Source organism: Pongo abelii, chromosome 15 (assembly GCF_028885655.2).
Source record: "Pongo abelii isolate AG06213 chromosome 15, NHGRI_mPonAbe1-v2.0_pri, whole genome shotgun sequence".
In the NCBI taxonomy this organism is placed as follows: Eukaryota; Metazoa; Chordata; class Mammalia; order Primates; family Hominidae; genus Pongo; species Pongo abelii.
The window spans coordinates 94,344,754-94,370,203 of record NC_072000.2 but is presented as its reverse complement, the minus strand read 5'-3'; the positions used below and the strand labels follow the sequence as shown (position 1 = coordinate 94,370,203).

The 25,450-nt window shown below is 39.5% G+C and overlaps 1 protein-coding gene across 16 annotated transcripts in view; it reads right to left on the bottom strand.

Annotated features, from left to right (window-relative positions):
* Positions 1 to 25,450, bottom strand: part of TDP1 (tyrosyl-DNA phosphodiesterase 1) — a 91,179-nt gene that overhangs the window by 43,664 nt on the left and 22,065 nt on the right. For 12 of the 16 annotated variants that reach the window (XM_054530379.2, XM_054530380.2, XM_054530376.2 and 9 more), the window contains 7 exons: positions 22,125 to 22,217; positions 18,091 to 18,258; positions 17,554 to 17,632; positions 13,664 to 13,849; positions 13,001 to 13,049; positions 10,784 to 10,850; positions 9,295 to 9,402 (listed from right to left, as the gene is read on the bottom strand). In XM_054530379.2, the coding sequence (XP_054386354.2) occupies positions 9,295 to 9,402; positions 10,784 to 10,850; positions 13,001 to 13,049; positions 13,664 to 13,849; positions 17,554 to 17,632; positions 18,091 to 18,258; positions 22,125 to 22,217 (750 nt within the window). The remainder of the gene's footprint in view (positions 1 to 9,294; positions 9,403 to 10,783; positions 10,851 to 13,000; positions 13,050 to 13,663; positions 13,850 to 17,553; positions 17,633 to 18,090; positions 18,259 to 22,124; positions 22,218 to 25,450) is intronic. The other 4 variants (XM_054530381.2, XM_024232083.3, XM_063715691.1 and 1 more) reach the window with 1 other exon arrangement.

Here is a 25,450-nt window from a genome sequence, read left to right as displayed (position 1 = left end):
AAAGATCTTCTATTTTTGAGACAGGGTCTCACTCTGTTGCCTAGGCTGGAGTACAGTGGTGCCATCATGACTCACTGCAGCCTCAGTCTCCCAGGCTCAAGTTATCTTCCCACCTTAGCCTCCTGAGTAGCTGGGACTACAGGTGCACACCATCATGCACCCCCTGCTTTTTTTTTTTTTTTTTTTTTTGTAGAGATGGGGTTTTACCATGTTGCTCAGGCTGATCTCAAATTCCTGAGCGCAAGTGATCCGATCGCCTTGGCCTCCCAAAGTGCTGGGATTACACGTGTGAGCCACTGTACCAACTTGAATATGTCTTAAGGTCATATATTTTATGTGGATGTGTTACACAGGGAAAACAGACAAAGGCTTTATAAGGTGCTTTCTTAAATCCTAAGAGGCCTAACGAAAATGAGAGACATGAAAAATCAAGCAGCGAACTAATATTAAACACAGCATACTGTTTAATAGGAAACAACCACATGTTTTGTATCATCATCCTTGGGATTCCATAAATGAGATAAAAGCCAAGGGTATAAATGCGTTTTCCAAAATTTAAGTGGCAAGGCTAGTAAGTGGCAATCTCAAATTAGGACTTGGATCTTTGGACTCTGTCTCAGGTTATTTCCTCCATAATATGCTGGATGATTGGGTAATGTCACCATCTGTGGACCCTGGGTTTGAAAATGTTGATGGGTTACAGCTATTAAACCCAAGCAACTAATAGTAGTCGTTTCCGGATGAGGAGCAGGGTGGCTGGGGAACAGGAATGGGAAGACATACCTTCTTTATATACCATTTATATATTGTGTATGTTACCTATTGGAAAAAAGTAAGTTTTTAAAAGGGCACTGATTCAAATATCTTTTGGTCACAAACCATGTGCCAAGCAGTGTTAGATGCTAAGCAGAAAAAGATGAGTAAGATCAGGCACCTTGCTCACCTGAAGCTCATGATACAGGGAAGCAAAGGGACCCATAAAGAAGCAACCAGGTCGATGCCTACAGAAGCAGTGAGAATATATTTAAAAAAAAAAAAAAAAAAAGCACCATGAAAACACAAATGAAAAAATAATTATGCCTGCTGAGCTAGAAAAAGTTTCACTTTAAGGGGAGCATTTGAATTAGAACTTGAAAGAGAAGTATAGTTATTGTAGACAGTACAGAAAAAAATAAAACCTGAGAAGCAGTCTGAAAATAAACTGCAGTTAGATTAAGGGGGATACCATTCATTCAGTTCTGAGCCACTACAGGCCAGGTACTGAACTAGGCACTATATTAGCTAATCTGCCAGAAGGCACAAACATTAAAGAATAATTACCAAAGATCACAATGAGTATTCTGGTAGGAAATGAAGCATGATAATTATAAACTCATTTTTTTTCTACAGTAAAAGGAAACTTCTAATACAGATAGTTCAACAGAAACTTCATTAAAAAAGGTTTTGGTGCAGATTTTATGATTCTTGGTGATGTGGTAACTATGGCAACTATATACTAAAACATGACCCAGGATCTATGAAAAATGTTTTCAGTCAGAACCTCAATCACAACACATAATGAAAGAGAGGAAATGAAAACTGTGATTTATATTTAAAATAATAAAAGGGAAGATTAAAAACTATATTAAGGCTAACATTTTTATAAGATTCCAATTCCTGACCTTCTGTAGCCAGTTTTCACATTTGTGAAATGTCAACTGGATGAAACAAAGTCCAAATGACCAAGAAATCAACATCCTCTACTTATGATGGGTAGAGACATAACAGGCAATAAGATATTATGTAGACCCAATAGGAACCATACGAAATACATTTCCTAAGGGGATGAGATTTTTTAAGATTAGGAAATCAGATCTTTTGTGATTCTATGAATCTTTTATAGGACTATTATTTTTAACAACTCTACATACCCAAGTAAATATTGTTCTCCAAAGCAGTCATGCTGCGGGGTTGGTCCCTTACTCCAGTACAGCTGCCTCTTTTGGCTCCAAGAAAGTATAGAACTTCTCAAAGAGCTTTGCAGCCGGAGGTTCAGTCTTTTGAGTGTGTACAAGGGTACTTTTGCTTAACTATAGAAAACAAACCCCAATTTTGAAAACAGTAAAAAATTAATTCCAGCCAAAATTGGAGAATAAGATGGGTAAATTGAACCAGGAAAGAAATATCAGTGGGCCGGGCACAATGGTTCATGCCTATAATCCCAGCACTTTGGGGGGCCGAGGTGGGTGGATCATCTGAGGTCAGGAGTTCAAGACCAGCCTGACCAACATGGAGAAACCCCATCTCTACTAAAAATACAAAATTAGCCGTGGTATGGTGGCGCATGCCTGTAATCCCAGCTACTCAGGAGGCTGAGGCAGGAGAATTGCTTGAACCCGGGAGGCAGAGGTTGCAGTGAGCCGAGATCGTGACATTGCACTTCAGCCTGGGCAATAAGAGCAGAACTCCATCAGTGAAGTCTGTGGAAAGCAGAATCAAAAGATGGCCCCTGGTGCACACGCCTGTATATCCCCTTTCCTTGAGGATGAGCCAGAATTGTGAATATGATGGAGTTTCACTTACATAATTCGGTTATCAATTAATTGACTAAGTTACTCAAAAGGGAAATAATCCTGGGTGGGCTAGAGTTGGGTCCTTCCTGAGATAGATCCTCCTGCTGGTTTCCAAGAAGCATCCCATGAGGAATGCGGCAGACCACCACGGGCAGCATCTAGGAGCTGAGAACGCCTGGCTGACAGCCAACAAGAAAGCAGGAACCTCAGGCTTACAGCCACAAGCAACTGTGAGCTTGAAAGAGGACCCCCAAGCTTCAGATGAGATCACAGCTGGGTTGGCACCTTGATTTTAGCCTGGTGAGACACTGAGCAGAGGGCTCAGCTAATCCACGCCCAGATTCCTGACCCACGGGAACCGTAAGATAGTAAATTTGTATTGTTTTAAGCCCCCTTAGTTTGTGATCATATATTACATAGCAACAGAAAACTAATGCAAGGCTGGAAACAAAGAGTGTCTATTAAGAAACAATACTTCTTTGTTAATGTGTCATGTCAACTTATTTTGAAAGAACTTGGAAGAGTGGAAAGAAAACTTGAGCAATGGCAATGTTTTTGGCCAAAGCACCTACTTTTAAAGGGTGATCATAATACTTCTTTGGATATGCAGCTCTAGATTATTTTTTTAAAGGCCATCATGTTAAAAGTCAAAATTCATATTGCCTATCATTCACTGTGCTTATTACTCCTATAATTTTTTTCTGGGGAATTTGTTTTAATTTTATTGTACTTAATAAAGAGGAGTTGGTTATTCATTCCAAACCCAAACATTAATATGGATCAGTGATAATAAAGTAGAAAAATATCAAAAGTTAAATTTATGTAGCTTTTGATGTATTTACCTTTGGCTAAAATCCAATTCTTAAAACCTAGTATGTCTGCTACTTTGCTGACAGAGCATTAGATTTGCTGGGCATGAGTACTTCATTTGGACTAGAATCCACAGTGCTCTCTACAATCCTGCCTCACTATTCTAAAGCAAGTAAATATATTAAATGAAAGGATATATCAGTTGTTCATAAACTTCTGAATTTATTCTCAAGGATGATGATATTGTCCACCAGAGCATAAAATCTAGGGAATATTTAGAAATGTATAAGGCATTTTTTTTCAGCTTTCACCAGGACTTGGCAGTTAGTATGTGAGGACCAGGTTATTAAATAACTTATAATGCATGGGACAATCTTGTATAACAAAAAATTATCTTGACCAAAATAACAATAGTGCCCTGTTGAGAGACACACTATTTGAGTATAAGCTGAAGTCAACTATTTAAAATCACATCTTATTCTAGGAAATCTCATGGAACAAGCATTTAGAAAAGCACTCAATTATTCCAATCAATTCAAATTATAACATTCATTGAACTGCTTTCCATAGACCAACAACTAATAAGGCCTCAGGCAACCCAGGAGACATCAAAGAAATGGTAATATGTTAAAGCAGGTAAAAACGCAAAGTCTGGCCACCCACTACTGCTCTGAACTCACCTACCCTCCCATCCTATTGACTCCAGTAACACTCACTTTGCTGTTAATCAAACACAGTAAGCATATTCCCACTCCCCACCCTGCATCCCTCAGCGACCCATCCACATGGCTCTTCCCCTACTTCTTTCAGGTCTCTGCATGAATGTTACCACATCAGAAGGCCTTCCCTGACCCTCTTCTTTAAGGAGCAGCCTCCCTCCCCAACCCGGGTACTCATACCCTACAGGACAGTGTTTGAGAGTGGGGACTCTGGATTCTTGGGCACCTTGTTTAACCTCTGTGCTTCAGTTCTTCCATCCGAAAAGGGGATTAATGGATACACTGTAGAACGGCTATGAGAATTACATGAATATATATATATATAAAAAATGTGCTTGGAACTGTGCCTGGAACTGCTGGTTAAGAACTACATGTTAGCTCTGAAAATTTAAAAACAATAACCTAAACCAAATTTGAAATAAAGCTTTTAACTCATTTCATTTGATATCAAAACTTGATCTTAACTCATTGGGCAACAAAAGTTGAACTAAGATGACATGAGGCTACCTGTGATCTTTGCTTCCAAAATGTTTTATTATGAAGTGTTGGTCCAGATACCACTAGGGATATTAACACACAGTATAGGTACCATATTATCTTTCTAAAATCCAAATACTGAACTACATCTGGTACCAAGAATTTAGAATAAAGGATTATACACCTAAATTATCATTCTATTTTTTCTCTATAGCACTTACCACCATTTGCATATATAAACATACTTCTTTGCTTTTTGTGTAATTCTCAGCACCAGAACATAAAGTCAAGATGTTTTACTGTTTATTGCATTCTTAGCACCTAGAAAAGTGTGTAGTGCATAGTAGGTGCTCAGTAGTTATGTGCTGGATAAATGGTTAAATCTGATACCCAAAATAGAATATATATAAAACATTTTTCTTAGGTAGAAGAAAAATTATTTAATGGAAAATGTGTGACCAGTTGCTCTTCAGCCCAGGAGGGATGGCTTGAATCCAATTCATTTGTTTGGCAATGGAACCCCTGGTAGGCATGAAAAGCCCACCTGATACGTATTTCTTGTATGTTCCTCAATGCCCAGGCATTGATCTGCTATATTCTCCTCTGGAAGTCACAAAGGATTATGGTGTCAACAATCAGTACTAACCAAAACTCCAAAACATACTATATGTACACCAAACTTTCAAGTTCATCTCCAACAAACAATTCCACCTGAAGTCTCCATCATGATAAATCAATCTTCAATCAAATTCACCATCATCCCACTGTGGTAGGCCAGTTCCATTCCCTGACTTCTATACTGATATCAGTGACAATCCCCATCTCCACACCCCAAACTCAGGAATCACCTTTGAGGGCCCTCCCATGTTCCATTATGCAGTCTAGGCAGTGCTTTCATGGTTACCACTTCAATCCTAAGCTTCATCAGCCTCCACATGTCAGGCACCTGGCCAGTCACCAGGGTATGCTGAACAAGACAGGCATGGACTTGGCCTCACAGAGTCTAGAGGGGAAGCCAGCTAATTACACAAGCAACCACAGTGAATAGGGAAAGAACATTGACAATGCAGGAATCTAGGGCATTATGGAAGCCACCAGGCTACAGAAGTGATGTTTTGGCTAAAAACCCACCTATGTAGAATAGTCAAAAAGCATTACAAGTGTAATTAACTAATATGTATACAATGAATTCTTTGGTAAATCTCTTTCATGCAAATGTAAATTCTGTGAGAACCTCATCTTAATTACTCTATTCTTGCCAAAGCGGGCAATACATATTTGCTGAGTAATGGGTAGAACTGCCTCAACTCTGCTGCCTTATTCCTCACTGAGTGGAGGGAGGGGATAACGCCACCTCACAGCTCTTGTGGGGACTGAAAGACACTACTATGTAGGTAAAGCACCAGAAGTGTCTGCCACATGGTGGCTACTTAATGCAGGTCAATTCTCTCCCCTGCCCCTTTCTTCTTATTCCCACAGGTCACCATGGTTGGCACCTTAAACCTTCATAGTTGCTGTGCAGTTGAGAAGTCTGAGGCTCAGAGAGGTTAAGAAACTTGTCCAAGGCAAGACTTGTTCAATAGTAGACCTGACCATCTCATCTAGTACTGTCTGACAATGCTAAAGCTCATGCTTGAGAGACAAAATAGTGAGGTAGGAGCTGTGAGCTCCACTGGTGGCACACGGATCTAAGGATCTGGACAGGGAGGGACCAGCAGAGGCTGAAAGAGGCTCCAGGAGGAGATGGGACCTGAACACGACTCTTAAAAGACGAACAGCAACTGAAGAGAGAGAGAAAAGGGATGAAAGGATCAGGAGAGGAAACTACATGGGCTGCGGGCTGGATGATTTCAGGGGCAAAGGAGGCTAGCCTGGCTTCTTCTCAAGGCTCCTATTGGGGATTAATGGGTAAGAATGGTGAAAATGGTGTGGCTGGGGCATGACTTCCAAACTGAGGAACCTGTACTTTAGCCTACAGGACGTGGGGAATTCTGAACATGGGACAATGAGGAAACTCTACATTTCAGAAAGGTAGAAGGGGCATGGGCAACCAGGATGAGTGGCCTATGAAGAACATCCACGTGATGATACAACAGATAGGAAACCCTTTCAGAAGTCCAGGTGATAAGTTTCTGACTTGGTAATTGCAAGGACTGGAAGAAGAAAGTTTTGAAACATTTCAAAGGTAAATAGGCTTTGATAGCTATTTCCAAAGCATCCATGTGCCCACCTCAAGCACAGAATTGGTCTCTTCCTATTGTAATTATTTCTGTGTCTGGCTCCTCTCATCAGAGACTGTGAGCATCTCAAAGACACTATCTAAATCTTCTGTTTTATCCTGAGTGCCCGGCATCCACAGGAGGACCTCAGTAAATGTTTGCCAAACATTTGAAGGAATAGTGAAAGAGGACATTCAGGCTTTAAGCTTGGTAATAAGACAGGTGCCACAAGAGCAAAGAAGAATGCTGGGAAAAGAAATCTCCATCTACATAAGGTGAGTTCGGTTTGGGAACATTCTTTCTGACAGGTTCAGAAAAAGTGACAAAACAAAATGTCCAAACCTAATCAAGGGAGCTGTTTACTGGTAGATGCCACTTATATTTGGAATCTATACTTTCCTTTGTTATGGAGGGGCTGAGAGAGTGGGCTCTATGTATCTAAGTTGTTATTTAAGTTATGTTTCTTAGAAATCCTTCAATCATATTGGAACGCTCAATGTCCTTTTCCTCTTTTATACAACAATCAAAGTAAAGCCTGACACAATTTCTTTGGAATTAACTAGTCTTTGTAGGAAACAGGCACACTAAAACTGTACGTTGATTAAGAGGGGCATCACACAGCAGAGGAGAGGCGTGCTCCTATCTGGGTTCCACCACTTATTACTGCATGATAGTAGGCAGCTTATTAATCACTCTGTGCCTCCTGGTCCTCATGCAGCTGTTGTGAGAATTAAATAAGTAAATACACATGACTGCTCATCCAGAACAGTCTGGCATATTGAAATTGCTGAATGAATGTTGTTGCTATTCATCTTTAAACATTTAGGAAAGTAGATATAGCTTTCAGTCCAGTTATTACAGAATAAAACTAGAAGCTACAAATCCATAATGACAAATTTCAAATTCTTACAATAAACTTCAAATAACTATAATTTGCTTAATTTAGTAACAACCATTCGACATTAAAGCAGATATTCACAGTACAAAACTGACAAATGTTAAATGAGTAAACTGACAGTGGATGTTTGACTTAACTTTAGAAAATACATGCCAAAGGTATCTGAACCTGTGTTTCCTTTTACATAGCCTCATGGAATCACTCAGATTTTCCCTGAAAACCCTGTGTATTTTCCCACCTCCATGGCCTTTGTCCTCACTAGTTCCTTCTAATCCGTCTGGGTTTTCTCTCAGGCTTACTTCTAGGCCTACTTACAATAGCACCTCTTTACTTAGTTTAGCTGATCTCTCATTTGATCCTGCCTCTGCCCCAGCAAGGCAATACATTTCTAACAGTGCTTCCACTATGGTCCTCACACAGGTAAACAACTAGGATACAACATCACATGCATGGCAGGGCTCGTGCTTCCTGGCTCTTTGTGTTCCCACAGTCAAGCACACACTGCCACTGAACTGAACTACAAAAACTTTGCCTTTAGAAAAAGATTACTCACAGGGTTACTTTAATCTCCACTTCCCTTAACGCCCTTGAAACAAAATCAATAATACGTAATTTCTGTGAAGTACATCACCTTTTTATTACACTTTGAGGGAAAACAACACCCAAACAGACATTAAATTAAACTTTTCCAATAAAGTAGAAAGAGACTCAAGATTGCAACATCAAGTCTTACTAAATCTCCAAGCTGCTGGTTTGCCCTACGGATTTTGGACTTGCCAGCCCCCACAATTGCATGAGCCAATTCCTTAAAATAAATCTTTCTCTCTCTCCAAGAAGATGTAAGTGGCTCTTTTGTTTAAAAGTTTGTTCATGAGTGCTGTTCCTCTCTTAAAGAAATAATTCTACTCTGTGATACTTTAATTAGTTGCTATTGACATTAATTATGTTACTGAATCATGAAGAGATGCCTAATCGTTGGGTTCAGCCTAGGAGTCAGGAACTAAAGTTCTAGTTTTCAAAGGGCATAGCAATTTATCTTCCTATAAAAATAGACACAAAAATGCCAACAGGTAGGTGGTTTCTTATAGGGTGATGAAAATATTCTAAATTTAGATTATGGCAATAGTTACATAATTCTGTGACTATCCTAAACCATTAAACAGTAGAGACTTAATGGGCAGATTTTATGGTATGTGAATTACACCTTAAAGATGTTTTAGAAAAGGACACATAAGAGATTTGATTGCTTCAGGTTTCAATTACCTAAGGAGAAACTAATTAAGAAAAAAATATTAATTTTAACATTTCATTATTCTTCTGTACTTACCCCAAATGTCAATTTGCATAACCCCTATTGAGGTATTAAATAACAGAAGTAAATGTTAACTTTATGCAAATCTTATAAACATCTAGACTTATAAGCAAAAGTAGGTGATGATCATATACTTTACAAAGGGATTAGTCATGGGATGCCTTTAAATAAGGCTCATGTAACACAAACATACTGAAAACTAATGACAACTCGCTAATCACTTTTTAGAAACCCATTCAACATTCAGAGCAAGAACTATGAACACATTAAAAAGATTTCTCCCATCAGGAATGTAAGGACTATTTACCTTGTGACAAGGAACCAAGCAATTTTACTGAAGTCTGGAGAAGGCCTCATATATGTCTTAATATGTGGCATGGCATTGCTGCGGCCAGAAGTCTCAGCTGACCATTTGCTAGTGACAGAAAAGACAAAAGTTACTAATTACGAAATAAAATTGATCATAATCCTAATATTAGGAAACTGCATGAAAAGAAAGAGCCTATTATCTAAAAATCAACAGTGGCTACACGACTCTGTGACCTGTGATATTTTATGAAACTCCATTCAAGTAACGCATGCCCATTTTAGAATTATAAACTTCCCACTTTTCACAAGAAGCACTGCAACCTTTCAGCATAGAGCCTTTCCATTTTTGCCATGAACATACGTACACGCATACGTATTATTTCTGTTTTGCTTTTAACAGCATGTGTGTATATGTCTCCTGCCTGAACTGTGAGCTCCTTAAAGGGAAGAATCATGCTTCCATGGTGTGTTGAGTAGAGGCTCAGCAAAAGCTTGTTGAATGAAACAAAATACAAAAAAGGCAAAATACAAACAGTATATGAAAAAATGAATGTTGAAAAGCGAGGGCAGAAATACTTTAGTCAAATGCTGACATTCACAAATCTGAGTTTGGTTCTAAGTTTCCAATATTGCAGACTATGGTTCTATGGGAACCTGTATCATGAAGCAACAATCTTTACTTATGAATATAAGAGAATGGTCCCTCCAGATTAACAGATCGTCTGTGAAAACAGAATCAGGTTTAGGTAGGTACCATCACTGTCTTCATTCAAGTGAATTTAATAATATACTGAAATGAGTTCAATTTAAAGAAATGTCCTCTGTAAGGAAAAACCTCTCAAGAAAGCATTAAAGAAAAGCTCTAGGATTACACACTGAATTACAGTTGAAAGTAATTCAAAGTAATCCTGCTTTCATTTCTGGCTAACCAGCACAGCAAACACCTGTTGAGGCAAGCATGAAACAGACTGGCCTTGCATATGCAGGCTGTGCAACTGCCGTGGCTGGAGGAGGGTGAAGGACATTCCCTTCACTCGTCCACTCAGCATTTACTGAACTCTGACAACACGCCAGATACTGTCCTGTATCCTCAGGAAACGGCGGCATAGAATCTGCCCTCAACAAGCTTGCAGCTGCATGTATGATGGTACAGACAGAATAATGATACTTTATATTTTGGAAAAATGAACTAAAATGCTGCTTATGTAAATTCTAAACTACCCAACATGATCTTTTATTTGTCTTTCTTGGCATGCCAATATTTAAATAGAAACCTCACAGCAATAAATTTTCCTCTTTGGTATTAAAAACCTATTCCAAAAAAAAATTCAAAACCTTGTTTTAAATTATTTCTATCACTAACATATGTAGATGAAAGAATATAGCTATATTACATAAAGTTTCTTTTAAAAAAAAACAAACCAGTGACATAAATAACACTCTAATTCCTAAAGAAGCAATAGCAGCAGTCTAAACCAATTACTTACTGAAAATAGGAATGCAGCCAATTCTGTTTTTCAGCTGTCTGGATGCTATAGGGAAGAGAGCCCCCAGCTTTTAAAAGAAAAATAAAACAATAAAAATTATGAAATATAATTTGAGGATCCCTCATTAAGAGGAAAATTTATAATAAACAGCAAGAAGGTAACAGGAAAAAACTACTTCTACTTCATCTTATAGAATAGTTATTTGAAAGAAAATGTCTATAGTTGCATTAAATATGTTCTCTTAATGAGGTTTCCTTCCTTCAGTATTAACTTTATGCAAATCTTATAAACATCCAGACTTATAAGCAAAAATAAGTGATGATTATATACTTTATGAAGTATAGTCATGGGATGCCTTTAAATAAGGCTCATATAACACAAACATACTGAAAACTAATGACAACTCGCTAATCACTTTTTAGAAACCCATTCAACATTCAGAGCAAGAATTATGAACACATTAAAAAGATTTCTCCCATCAGGAATGTAAGGACTATTTACAATTCTTCTCCTGTGTCGAGAATAAAAGTAAATTACTTCATTGAGGACGAGAACGCACCAAGTAAAGCGGAATAGAGCTTTTTCCTGCAAAAGCTTCAACTGCAAATAACTAAAACCACTCAGTTTCAAAGCCAGTTACAAAACAGCTTTGTTAAAAATACCACGTTGTTCCCCATTAAAAGTACACTTTGAAAACAAAAAATTATAATTGAATTACTTGGTGATGATAGTTTAACATCTATAACTGCACAGATCTGAAGTGTTAGAATCCTGGCCCATCCTACCCTCCTTATGCAAATAAGACACAGCTGGACAGCCTCTGTTTTGCCCAAGACCGTGGTGCTTGGGGAGGAAAATCTAGGATGAGATGTCAGTGCTCCTTCTACTTCATCTTTACACACTATTTCCAAATAGACTTTGTACTGGCTGAGCAGATTCTGACAAACAGAAAAGAATGGCTAAAAAACAAAACGTCCAGTAAACAGTTCAGTTTGAAAAAAGGAATTCTAAAAGCCTTATTCTTGCAAAGAGAATAAAGAAAGTTCCAAGTGGAAATACAATTAGAAGTCAATGTTTGCTCATTTTTGAAACGAAGAAAACTCCACAGTGGATTATCAGTGACTTTCCAAACACGTGCTGGAACTTCTCCACACTGATCTACACCCAAAGAGATCTATATCCAAACATCTCTGACATATCAAATACGGCATGTCCTGTCTTCAACTTCAAATAACTAAAACCATTCAGTTTCAAAGCCAGTTATAAAACAAGTTTGTTAAAAATACCATGTTGTTCCCCCATTAAAAGTACACTTTGAATGAATCTAGCCTATTAGAGGCACAAAAAGAGTACCAAAGAAAAACCACCACTGTATCCCTGGGTCTCGGTGAAGTAATTTTGGTTTTGCCATTAAAAAACAAAACAAAAAAAAATGGGCAAATACACTCCAAACGTTAGCGAAATTTTTCTGGCAGATTTTTCTTATTGAGCCTGATAAGCAATAAATGGACTAAATTAGTTTAATTCAGCACATTCTGCTTTCAGCCATCAGCAAATGCCAATTAGACTTTGCTTTTTCCAGAGACAACCACTATTTGGGTTTTTGGTTAACATCTTCTGATTACATTAACTAGTGGGGCTGCTGAATTCCAAATAAAGGTTTAGTGCCTGGTATGAGTATGAGGGAAATGGACAACGTTGACAGATGCCTACAAAAAATCTTAGGCATTTGCAGATGATGCCCTTGACAGAATAGACACATCAACAAAGTTACACCAAAGGCAAAATTTTAAAAATTCTGGACCTTAAATGTATCTATAGCAGGCATTTAAAAGGACCACATGGTACCTCAAACACAGGAAGGGAGGATATGGAGAGAGATGAGAGGAAAGTATGTTAGATAAGCTCTGAAAAGGCATTGAAGAGTAAGGGGAAGTTGATTTTATTTGGCTATCTTGTCTGGACAACCAACCTGCTGGTTACCTTACTGGTAAAAATGAAAACCATTGTGCAGAGGGTTTCTGTAAGGATTAATAACACACCCAAACTGAAGGGTATCATCTGCGGAACGCAGAGCTTCATATTGCCTATTTTCATGATCCTTATATAGTTAAGTGAAAACCATCTCCAGATTTCTAACCAATACTGGTAAAACTTTACCAGGACATTCATGAAATATACATAAAACACGACCAAGACAGTCTCCCCAAGAGTTACCAGGATATCCTTCTAAACTGGTCCGCACATTTTCCACAGAAGGATAGATCTAAAAATAAAAGGAAAACAAAACTCGGAATGTACCATGTTGAAGAAAAAGAATGATAATCAGCTTTTAAGAAAATGAAAATCTGTTAAAAACTTTTAAATTAGAAAATATGCTTTAAATTTTTTAAAGTTCTCATAAAAAAATGAACTAGTAATTAAACAACAGGAACTACATTTGATGTAAAATTATACTTCAATTGGAATATTTTTTCCTTTGAAATTCAAGTTAACATTGAATGGAAAATTAATTATTAATTCACAGGTCTCTAAATAATTAAAATGCCCATAATTCTGCTGGCTATGCTACATCAAATATTTTCTTCCTTGGTTCAACAACCTGAAAGAAAGGATAGAAAAATCACAGGCCAGTCTGTGTCTGCAATGGAGCTCCTGAACGAATCGGCAAGCTCTTAGCACTGGATATTAAGGCAAAGGCAACTTGATTACAAATGACGATGCTAATGTACTGCTCTTTCCGCACCCCGCCCCCCTCCACGCCAAAAAAAAAAAGAATCACAGAATAAAACATCTCTCCATTACAAAGAGGACCAATTTTCAATTCTTCTCCTGTGTAGAGAATAAAAGTAAATTACCTCAATGAGGATGAGAACTCACCAAGTAAAGAGGAACAGAGGTTTTTCCTGGAGTCTTGTTTTCCTTCCCCAGTGTCAGCATGCTCTCTTTAAACTCAGAACATAACCACTTTGATTCATCAGATCCCAAGGAGCCAATGCTTGAAAACTGACCCACAACGGGCCAGGACTCTGCGTCAGGCATGGATGAGGCATGGTCTTTCAGAAGCTGGGAAAGAATAAAAGTGAATGTTAAAGTGACTCAAATAATCTTAACAGACATGCTGTAACACCTGAAAACAGTTTTCTGCTCTTGGAAAGCCTAATTAACAAGAAAAGCTGAAAGTACTAGTGATCAATTTCATACCCACACATACATACATCTTCTTTGGGAAAATTTTTTTAAATACTAAAAACATATTTTTAATGGAGTAGATGGACAGAAGTTCTCCTTTCCAAAATTATTTGATTTGTACTAAAAGCAAAAACAGGTTTAAAAAGGCCCATTTCAGAAGAAATTTCAGATAAACCACCAACTCGTCATATGAAATTAGATTTTTTTACTTGAAATCACAATTGCTTAATGCAGCTTTGATACTATGAAATATGTATTTGGTCTTCATCCCTGTTTCCTGGCATGCAACTACTAAAATCCTTGGGATCTCCAATGTGATGTCTTTCTGTATGTTAATGAGACTGATGGTTGGCAGACCCTAGGCAACTTCAGGATGGGGGCTGGTCACGATAAAGACCAAGGCATGATTAGAAGATTGGGACTTTTGGCACAACCCCCCAACCTCCAGGGATAGGAGGGGCTAAAGGTTGAGCTGATCACCAATGGCCAGTGATGTAATCAACCATGCCTATGTAATGAAGCCTCCATTAAAAACCCAAAGGACAGGGTTTAGGGAGCTTTCCAACAGCTGAACACCTGCAGGCTGCTGGACAGTGGTGGTGCACCCAGAGAAGGCATGAAAGCTCTGTGCCCCTTCCCCCATACCTTGCTCTATGCATCTCTTCATCTGTATCCTTTATAATAAACCAGTAAACGTTAAGTGTTTCCCTGAGTTTCGTGAGCTGCTCTAGCAAATGAAACCCAAAGAGAGGGTCATGGGAACCTCAACTTGAAGCTGGTCAGTCAGAAGTTCTGGAGGCCCAGACTTGCAACTGGTGTCTGAGGGAAAGGGGCAGTCTTGTGGGATGGAGCCCTCAATCTATGGGATCTGAGGCTACCCCCTATTTCTTTAAAAAAAAAAAAGTATTTTTTCAATTACTTTTTCCCTACTTTTCTCTGTTCTCCCCAACTCCTTCCCCACTTCCTACTTAGCCTTTTAGAAATGCAATACAACCTTTTACTTTTCCTTTACCAGACACTCCCTACAGGGCAAGTTCATCTATGTGCTTAGAAGCTCCAGAGCAGAACTTTCTCCCACCAGGGGACTGCCTCGAGGGACAGCAGTAAATTTACAACCCAAAGTATGCCCACTAAGAAACTCTCCCACCTGGAGAGTTTCAGCCATCTTTACAACCTAGTTCTGCCCAGGAAGAGACCAAATGGACTGCCTGGTAGAGAAGGCAGAAAGTAAGGAAGTATCCACCTGCTTGCTTCCTCCTCTGCGTGCCATTCATGCTAGGTCCCCTTTTAAAAGTGTCCACTTTCTGCTCCAAGAGCAAAGCAGTATCCTTAAGACAGGAAGCCTGTACTTATTCCTCTAAGCCAGCTTTGGAATAAAAAGTCACTTTTTTTATACCATCACTTTCTTTATATCATCACTTTCTTTAAAGTCACTTTCTTTACACATGTCCAGGAAGAAAGCATAAGAATTGAAGTGAATTAGAGGACACCCAACTGGTGTCCCCTGCTTAGTGTATGAGGAAAACCCCACACATATTTGGTCACAGTTTTCTGTGTTGACTGTTGTAGTGTGAGAGCAGAGGAAACAAAGTGAGTTTTTTGCTACCAACACTTAAACAATACCTAGAAGGATTACATATTTTGACTCCTATCATTTGAAAGAGGCTTAACATTCATAGTTTAACAGTTGAGCTCCAGGCAGCTGTGATGGTCTAAACATAAAAGAGAATATTTACATACACATACCAGCTAAAACACTGCAGAAGACTGATCTGCATTTCCTGCTCTGATAATTATGCAAAGCTGCAGAAACAATTAAGAAAACATTTGGAAACTGTATCCACTTAAATATGTACTGAATGCCTACCTAGAGGGCTGGAGAGAGCAGAAAAATAAACTGTAGCTCATCTTCTGACTGACGTTTTGTTTAATTTAATATGTATTATTTTCCTTAACGCAGCTTAGGCATTAATACTTACACATACACTTCCCAAAAAGCCCAAAGTTTCTATGTCCACCTTGGGTACAGCATGGTGTAGGAAACAAAGCTGAACCGACAACTTACAACACCCAGTTTCTATTGCAGTGCTCAGCCCCTGAAGGGCCACCCTATCCTGGACAAGCCTCCGGCTTAGATTTACACTTCAGTGGAAACAGGCATCTAATCACCGGCCTGCCTTCCTGGAAGAAAGCTGTGGTGCGACACGAGCAACTGTGTGTAAAAAGTGGTTTGAAAACCCTTAACATACAGTTGAACTTTCAATATCAGATGGTGATCACACACAATACGTGCTATTATCTAGCCTATCTAAACCATTAGACATTCGTCCACAAACAGTGTATGTGCACTGAAGACTTACCATGTGCCCTGTACTGTTTTACATTCATCATTTCATTTAATCCTCACAATCACGGGAGGGAAGTACTATTATTATGTCCACGTTATAGGTGACAACCGATGTATGTTAAGCAACAAGTCAAGGTCACATGGCTTGTAGATAACAAAGCAGGGTTTGAACCCAGCTATGGATATCTGCCTTCAAGGCTGGGCGCAGGCCAATGTGCTGAACTTCCTCTCTAGGCCAAGACATAAAGATGTCTTCAAGATCTTGCCTGCTTTAAGCTGTGGTCTTATTTCATAAAAGGAAATTAAAATAAAAAGTTTCATTAACCAAGGGAAAATTCTTACACTTTAAATAGTTTATGGAATAAGAGGTTAAGGCTTTTAAGAAAGCCACTTTAGGGAATTTATTTATTTTTTTGAGACGGAGTCTCGCTCTGTTGCCCAGGCTGGAGTGCAATGGTGTGGTCTCAGCTCACTGCAATCTCCGCCTCCCGGGTTCAAGCGATTCTCCTGCCTCAGCCTCCCGAGTAGCTGGGATTACAGGTGCCTGCCACCATGCCCGGCTAATTTTTGTATTTTTAGTAGAGACGGGGTTTCACCACGTTGGCCAGGCTGGTCTTGAACTCCTAACCTCGTGATCCGCCTGTCTCAGCCTCCCAAAATGCTGGGATTATAGGCGTGAGCCACCACACCCGGCCAGGGAATTTATTAAGGTCAGTAAACCACCTAAAAAGAGATGAAAAAAACTTTAATCTTCAACTTATTTTATGACCTTTCTTTGTGCATTTTCATATCAGCAGCAAGTATTATTTTTGTAATTAGTTTTCTTAAGGGCACTGGTTTAATAATCAAAATATATTATAGCTCAGTTGTAGTCTTTACTCAACATTTTCTGTTTGTTGAACTTATATCTTAAAACTTGATATGCTGAACAATCAAAAGCTATAATCAAAGCTACAATATGTGTATGAATAGGAAGCCTCTATCTTTATTACAATATGAAAACTAGAAAAGGTCCATATATTTATGCCATTAACAGCCTACAGCTATAAAAGAGGCAAAACACTTAAAAAGCAGTAATTACTAAGAATTACAATTATCAATTTATCAAGTATCTATTTGCCCAGAATTGTGCAGAAATATTGTGAAGCTGCATCAAAATATATAATTATTTTAAAAGAGACAATATACATTAAATTTTTAAAAAATGTTAAAATAGTAAAAGTTCTGTTACCTTCTTAAGCCTAAAATGTCCCCAATTATCTTTTTGACTTCCTTGAAAGCGTCCTGGGGTTGAACCAATAAGATAAACACTAAAAAGACATAAAAACACAAGTTATAAAATATAGTGATGTGCTTTGGGCACCAAAAAAAAAAAAAAAAAAAGACAAAATACACATGAAAACTAATATAATCAAGAAATGATCTAAGAGCCAATCTATTTTCTTGAATTGACTCTCAAATTCATTTTCAAGCAAATCAACTAATGATGGAACACCTACAAGATGTAAAGTACCAGACAAAGAACTCAATAATTGTGAGAGTACTCCAGTTGGAGGCTAAGGTAAACATGAAGATTCACTGGCTGTCACTTTAATGCCTGAGAACCACAAGATACAGATGTGATAGAATCTGCTCATCCCCTCATCACGTCCTGAAGCCTGGCTAGATTTCACCCCACCTCTTTCCAGGCCCCTGCATGCCAGACCTCATGAGGCTCCCAAGGTATAAGCCTATCATAAGCACCCCAAATTGATAAGTTGACACATACTTCGTTTCAGAGAGATCGTGCTTGTGGATGACATCTATCCACTCCTTGAGAGAAGGGGCATTATAAGCCATCAAGTAACTGATGAGATCAGCTTTAAAATGTGTTGGCGACTCTCCAGATTTGTGGGTTCCATCAACAATTTGTGGGTATAAGGGGCTCAACCATATTCTGGAATTAAAAAAATAACCTGTAACAGTCAGGCACACAACTGATCACAATGATCTCTGTATCGCCACATGGTAAGTAATCTTTGGAAACATGAAACATAAATCTGAGCACACCACTCCAATGGTTTCCCATCACATTCAGAATTATTCCTGAATGTCTTGCCATGAATTTAAGATTCAGTAAGACCTGGGCTCTGCCCACCTCTTCCAACCCACATCCCTCCATGCTTCCTCTCACTTGCCAAACCTTCCTTATTCCTCCTCTTACCTCTGCACCTATATATTGCTTTCTAAGACTTGATGACAAGAGTTAAGAATTCTCCTCTTAATGGTTAGAGCAAATCTATGCTACTAGTGGTAATCCCAGCAAGAATTTGCCCTTGTCTGCATCAATGCAGCTCTTCAGCCAAATGTGAAATAAGAATTGTGTTATCTATACCAAAAGAGCATGTGAAAAATCTATTTTCAATCAACAAATCCATTTTCATAATGTAGGTCCTATAGCAGCATATTTTTTTGTCTTATACTTTCTGGTGCCTGGATTAAGTATATATCACATTCAGTGACATTACAATAACCTCAAACTTTCAAACACTTAATTCACTGAAGAAGCATTACAGACATCTTTCATTTCATTAATTCTTTTTCCCTAGAGAAAAACAATGCTCTTTGCCAAAACTTCTACATTATATCCATAAATAGAAAACAACCACATCTAATCCCAATCCTTCTATAAACTGCTCCATACAGTATATTACTAAAATGGCTTCAAACCTCTTGTGCTTCAGTTTCTTCAAATGCAAAAAAGTGGGGTTAACAAGGCTGCCTCACTGGGCTGTTGCAAAACAATGACTTACAGGAGCAGTCAAAAGTATCAGGTGTTACTTTTTTCCCCTTCTGTGGCTGCTCTTCTTTTCCCCACCCTGGGTTCTATCTATTGAGCTGAAAGAGAAACTGCGCAATTTCTCTTTCACCTGGCAGCCCCTGAAGAAGACTGGCAAGATGCAGGCCACCAGGGCAGAAGGCATCCAGAACCGCAAGGACTCTCGGCCGTACATCTTCTCAACTCTGCAGTTTTCTAGCAAGGGGCATTTCATACCCCCGCTTCCCACCCTGGGGAGACACTTAGCACAGGAGGTAGCACGGTGTGATAAGGGCTGGAGCCCAGGTTCTGGACCCAGATCAGCTAGCTGACTATACCATTTTGGGTAAGCCCTGTGATCTCTCTGGGCCTTTGCCTCCGTGTGTAAAATGACCAGGTTGGGCTGGATAGATGTGGAAGACCTCCTTTGCAATAGCACCTCAAAGTTCCCAGGCTGAGTGAGGCTCCTCCTGGATCAGAGATTCACTCACAGGTGAGTTCTGGATGAGGAACAAGACAAATGACTTTCTAAACTAAGATGCTGAGATATGAGGCATTTTTAACACATCACAAAATGAGAAAATTACTATAATGAGCCAAATAATTTTAATTTTTTTTTTACTGTGAGCTTTGGATGCAACTCTTGTTCTAATTTTAAAAGTGAGAAATCAACAGGTGGACCATGAGGCAGCTGAAGGGGATTAGCAGAACCACGGTAGACCAATTATGAAGTGAGATTGTATACAAAAACTGCTTTCAAAAGTTTTAAATTACCACAAACAACATGAAATGCAAAACATTAGAGAGTAGAATATAGACCAAGCATAAAATAATAGGATCCCACACCAGGATGGCTGCCAGAGGAAGATTTCATAGTCTTGGTACTTTCTGAGTTTTGAACCGTTCCTACCTAGTCAATAAGTTTTCTAAAATTTTAAATTAAAAAATATTTTTTTAAATAAAAGAAACACCCAAGCCCTTATCCCTGCCTCTTCCCTCCTGGCAACCACCCCAGAGAATCCCAAGACAGTACTACTGCCCGTAAGCTAAGCTTCCAACTTCAGAACGAGCTGGAGGCCCAGGGTGGGATTCTTGGAACCACGTGAGGCTGAGGGCTAACCTGAGAAATCCCTTTAGTAACATTAATTATTGTTTCATAAGAACAAGCTACATTAATCTCATTGCCTTTTGATAGGGCCACATGAATCCCCAAACCCAATCTGGCAGCTCAGGAGAGTTGGCTTAGAAGCTCTTATGGTACCAAAGGCATAGTTAACCATAAATTCAGTAGATCAAGAAAGTGCTACAGCTGAGACTTAGAGACAGAGCAGCTATCCCCTCAACCCTGGACCAGTCAGAGCCACACTTCATTTTGAAAAACATATTTTAAGTGGGATACTGAAAAATTATAACATGTTTATAGAAAAACGACCAGGAATTACGGCTAGGGGTCTCAAAGCCACATGCTATGGTGGGGCAAGGGAGTGGGGAGGGAACAAGAGATGTAATAAGGCTCAGAGACAAGACTCCCTTTCAAACTCTGAAGGACTGCCTTAAGGGAGGGAGATTACATTTGTCCTGCGCAGCGCACTCAGGTTGAAGCAAGACCTGTTGAAGGAAGCTGGAAAGCTATTTCAGCTCAAACTAAGGTGTAACTTGGGGCCGGGCACGGTGGTTCATGCCTGTAATCTCAGCACTTTGGGAGGCTGAGGCAGGCGGATCACTTGAGCCCAGAAGTTCAAGACCAGCCTTGGCAACTAGGCAAAACCTTGTCTCTACAAAAAATAAAGTTAGCCAGGTGTGGTGGTATGTGTCTGCGGTCCCAGTTACCCAGAAGGCTGAGGTGGGAGGATCACCTAAGCCCAGGAGGTTGAGGTTGCAGTCAGCCGTGATCGCATCACAGCATTGTAACCTGGGTGACAGAGTGAGACCGTCTCAAAAAAACAAACAAAAAAAGATGTAACCTGGGCTCAGCAGAGCTTAGCTGAAAGTAATACACTCCAAATTAGGAGTTCTAGCCCAAGCTAGCCAATGATATGGGGCAGGGTGAGGCAGAGGAGGATGACAGAGAAAACGTGAACCTGGAAATGGTGCTAGACAAACATCCGAGTTTCTCCCAACACAGAAGGCTGTTAACCAGCTCTTCTTTAGGACAGGCAGAGATGTGCAAAATGGCTTAAACAAAAGAAAATTAAAGTTAGTCATAATCAAGAACAATAGCTGAACTTGTTGAGCAAATCCCTAAAAATCCCTTTTAAAAAGCAAACCCCTCTTGAAAAGGGGATCAAAACCTGGATCTAGCATATATGCACCAAGTACAGAGGGTTAGTAGTTTAAAAAGTTCATAAAAGCTTTCGTATTCAATTCTTCTCTTGGAGATTCACAACTTTATTGACACACTAAAGGCTCTAAAAAGACACCAGCGTAAATTTGTTTCAAAGAAAATACACCAACTAGGGGAATGGGGAAATATTTAGCACACTATTAACATGACCAGGCCCTACCCCAACTTTTCCTTTGATTCCTGTTTGGGAAGTGGTAAGCAAAAACACAGGTGGGTACATGAATAAGGAGAAATCACAAAAGCTATCTGGTAAATCCTACTGGGAAAACAACAGGTTCAGATCTTTCATTCTGTAACCCCTTTTCTGCCTCAGATCTCTGCATGTGCTGTTCCCTCTACTTAGCTGTAGAGTGTATATGATGCCACTTCTCTAAAAACTAGGAAGAGACTACTGTGTGTAAATAGTAATGTATGTTTACATGTACAATAGAGGTAGCTGTGGATGATGATGCTCCTGTTAACACTGGTTACCCCAAGAAGGTAGAATGGGGCAGGTAGTAAAAGAATACAGTAACTTTTTCTGCATACAACTCTTTTTCTAGGCCATGTGTGTTATTTTTACAACTAAAAAAAAAAATAGAAAAAAGAATAAAGTGAACGTTCTGGCTTTTGACCTTTATCAGCACACACACTGCCAGGAAGTGAGCAGGCCCCTACGAACCCTTGAGTTTTCTGGTGCCAGTCAGCATGGATGAGGTTGGAGGTGTGTATGACAACCCGGAGGCCTTCTTCATAGAGCAGCAGCATCATTTTCCTTTAAAAACAGCAAAGTATCAAAAAGCATTAATAGTACTTTCAAAATATGTAATACCTTTCCAATGCAAATGTAATACATAGCTAAAGGAATTTTTTTAAACTCTCATATTACCCAAATTCAACATTTATAATCTTCCCTTCTATACATTACCACGATGAAAGTCTGCCTAAGTGATAGGATGAAAACCTTTCAAAAAGGTTGAGTATTTGGTGGTAAAAGAACTTTCACCCCATTCTGTCCACCTGGCCAGTCCTGGCACTTCACATCCCTCCAGCCTGGCCCCTTATTATCTACTCAGCATCACCTGTTACTACTAGAGACCACTGGAACCTTCTGGTCTGGTGTTTGAGATTCAAAGTACGGTCAACAACCTCTTGCTGCATCATGGCTGGCATTTTTTAAACAACTAAAATAGCATAAATTGGAATACTGTATATATTTAATTACTGGTTCATGAAATTTTGTTTTGGCACAAAGGTATGTTAGTGCACAATAAACTGAAATGTAAAGTGTATTTCTTATTATGAGTTGAAATTTTAAGAAGTTTAAAAGATGCTTTATTACCATTAGTGGTTTTTTGTGTCCATAGATGCCACACTTGTCAAAAGTGTGTTATCTGGGCTTGGGGTAAGTCTTGCCTATTCTTCATTAACCCAAATCAGACCTAGTGGGGTCCACTCTTTTTCCATGTGACCTCCCCAGGCCTCTAGTCGAACACATTTCTCTTATTTTAATTGCAGTGAGAGAGAGGGAATAGGATATAGATAAAAGCTTTCCATTTGAAATCTGAAGACCTGAGCTCCAGACTTCGTCATTTAGAAGCCCTTTGACCCTAGGTAAGCCATTCAGTGTCCCCGAGCCTCAGTTTTCCACTTGTATCTCTAAAGATCAACCCCACTTCAGGACTATTGTGAATGAAATGCAAAAATACATTTTGCTGCCAGGCACAGTGGCTCATGGCTGTAATCCCAGCACTTTGGGAGGATGAGGCTGGCAGATCACCTGAGGTTAGGAGTTTGAGACCAGGCTTGCCAACATGGTGAAATGCCGTCTCTACTAAAAATACAAAAATTAGCCAGGTGTGGTGGTGGGCATCTGTAATCACAGCTACTAAGGAGGCTGAGGTAGGTGAATCACTTGAACCCGGGAGGCGGAGGTTGCAGTGAGCCGAGACTGTACCACTGCACTCCAGCCTGTGCGACAGAGTGAAACTCTGTCTCAAAAAAAAAAAAAAAATTGTTAAATGTGAAACACTCTCACCTGTACATTCCTATTACTCCTTCGGTACACAGCTTTAGTTTCTAATCTAATAATGGATGATTTTTATCTCCCTGTTGTTTTCAATAGGATTATTTCGATATTTCAGGAATCTAAGTTCTCTCTCTCCAACTAAAGTGTCACTTCTCATGGCTGTAACTCTCTCTTGACTTATCATTTCCATTGAGGCCAAAATGCTACTTAATACTTACTGATGAAACTCAATTCACACATGGGAAAAAAAAGTGAACCACTGGCTCTCTCCAAATAAACAACATGAACATTATCTGGGCAGGATGAAATTATCATAAAAAGATAAGAAAAAGGATACGAGAACAGACAAGAGAATGAGATATTTAGCTCTTGCCAAAACGAGAAATTAACCCAAGCTGGCAAACAGTAAATTAATGCAAAGCTGGAGAAATGACAGCTGCTGTGCCATCTTCTTTCCATTTGTGAAATGTGCTCCCTGAAATCTGGGCAAATTTACATACACAGTTGCCAAATCAGCAGCTGATTGTAATTAAGAATAAGTCAGTTATGGATTCATGATAGAAGGTTTACAAATATTTCCATTAGTCAAGACATCGATTATCAGGCAAATCACACAAATAGAATTATGAACTTGAGAGCAGCCATATTCATCTTTTCATAGACAAAATGGTAGTGTTAATAAGGTCACAGTTAAAAATGGATAGAAAAGGGTGAGGAATGAGATCTCCCTTGAAGAATGCTGACCTGCCATATTGTCTGCTAAGCTGTGGGGCAGCAAAAGGGACCCAACCCAAATGCGCAGCTATTCCTGCAAAGGGGGAAGAGAACTAACATATGGCAAGCACCTCTCTACCAGGTGCCATCCTAGAAGCTCTGTTGTATGTTACCACACCAAGTCTTCACAGCAATATAGAGGAGGAGTTATTCTCATTCTACAATTGTGGAATCTACAGCTGGACATTTAACAGAGATTATCCAAGGTCACAAACTGGGCCAGCGGAAGAGCTTGTTGGGATCACAAATGCCAGATGCCAGGGCACTCCTTTCACCACATGTGGCTTCACAGGGCTGGTGGCAGCAACGGTGAACACTTCATGCTACTGGTACAGGGGTAGGCGAGGTGGGGGGAGACATGGCCTTGGTGGGAAAGAGGACTAAATGATGTGTGGTGGAGGCCTGGCTATAGATCTTAGTGGAAAGAGGCATGCCTTGCCCATCCTGTGGTTTGCTACTGGCTACGGCCTGGATCTGGATATTTGACATTCAGCTGCTTTGGCTTTCTCTTTCCCCTCTATCGATTCTTGGAGCCATAAGAATTAACTCTGCTCCCAGCTCTAGAAGAAACCAAAGAGCTTTCCCATTCTAAAACACTGTGAGACAGACCACGGGATTGCATGGCATCCAACAGAAACTGGACAGAGCAGGGTTTGTGTGCCAAAGTGTATGCAGTCTCAAAGACTGCCTCGTTCACTGTTTCTAGCTCTACCCTGTGACGTGGGGAAGGCAGTTTACCCTCCATCACTATGATCTGGAAGGTGATTCTCCTTTTCTAATTCACATGTTTGTCTTGCTTCTCTCACCAAAGAAAAAGCTGTAAGAATAAAAACTCTATATCCTCTTGAGCTGTGTCAAGAACATAAGAAGTATTTAATTCTTAAAACATTTTAAAAATAGGCTAGGCGCGGTGGCTCATGCCTGTAATCCCGGCACTTTGGGAGGCCAAGGCAGGTGGATCACCTGAGGTCAGGAGTTCGAGACCAGCCTGGACAACATGGTGAAACCCCATCTCTACTAAAAATACAAAAATTAGCTGGACGTGGTGGCACATGCCTGTAGTCCCAGCAACTCGGGAGGCTGAGGCAGGAGAATTGCTTAAACCTGGGAGGCGGAGGTTGTAATGAGCCGAGATTGCACCATTGTACTCCAGCCTAGGCAACAGAGCGAGACTGTCTCAAAAAAAAAAAAAAAAAAAAAAATTT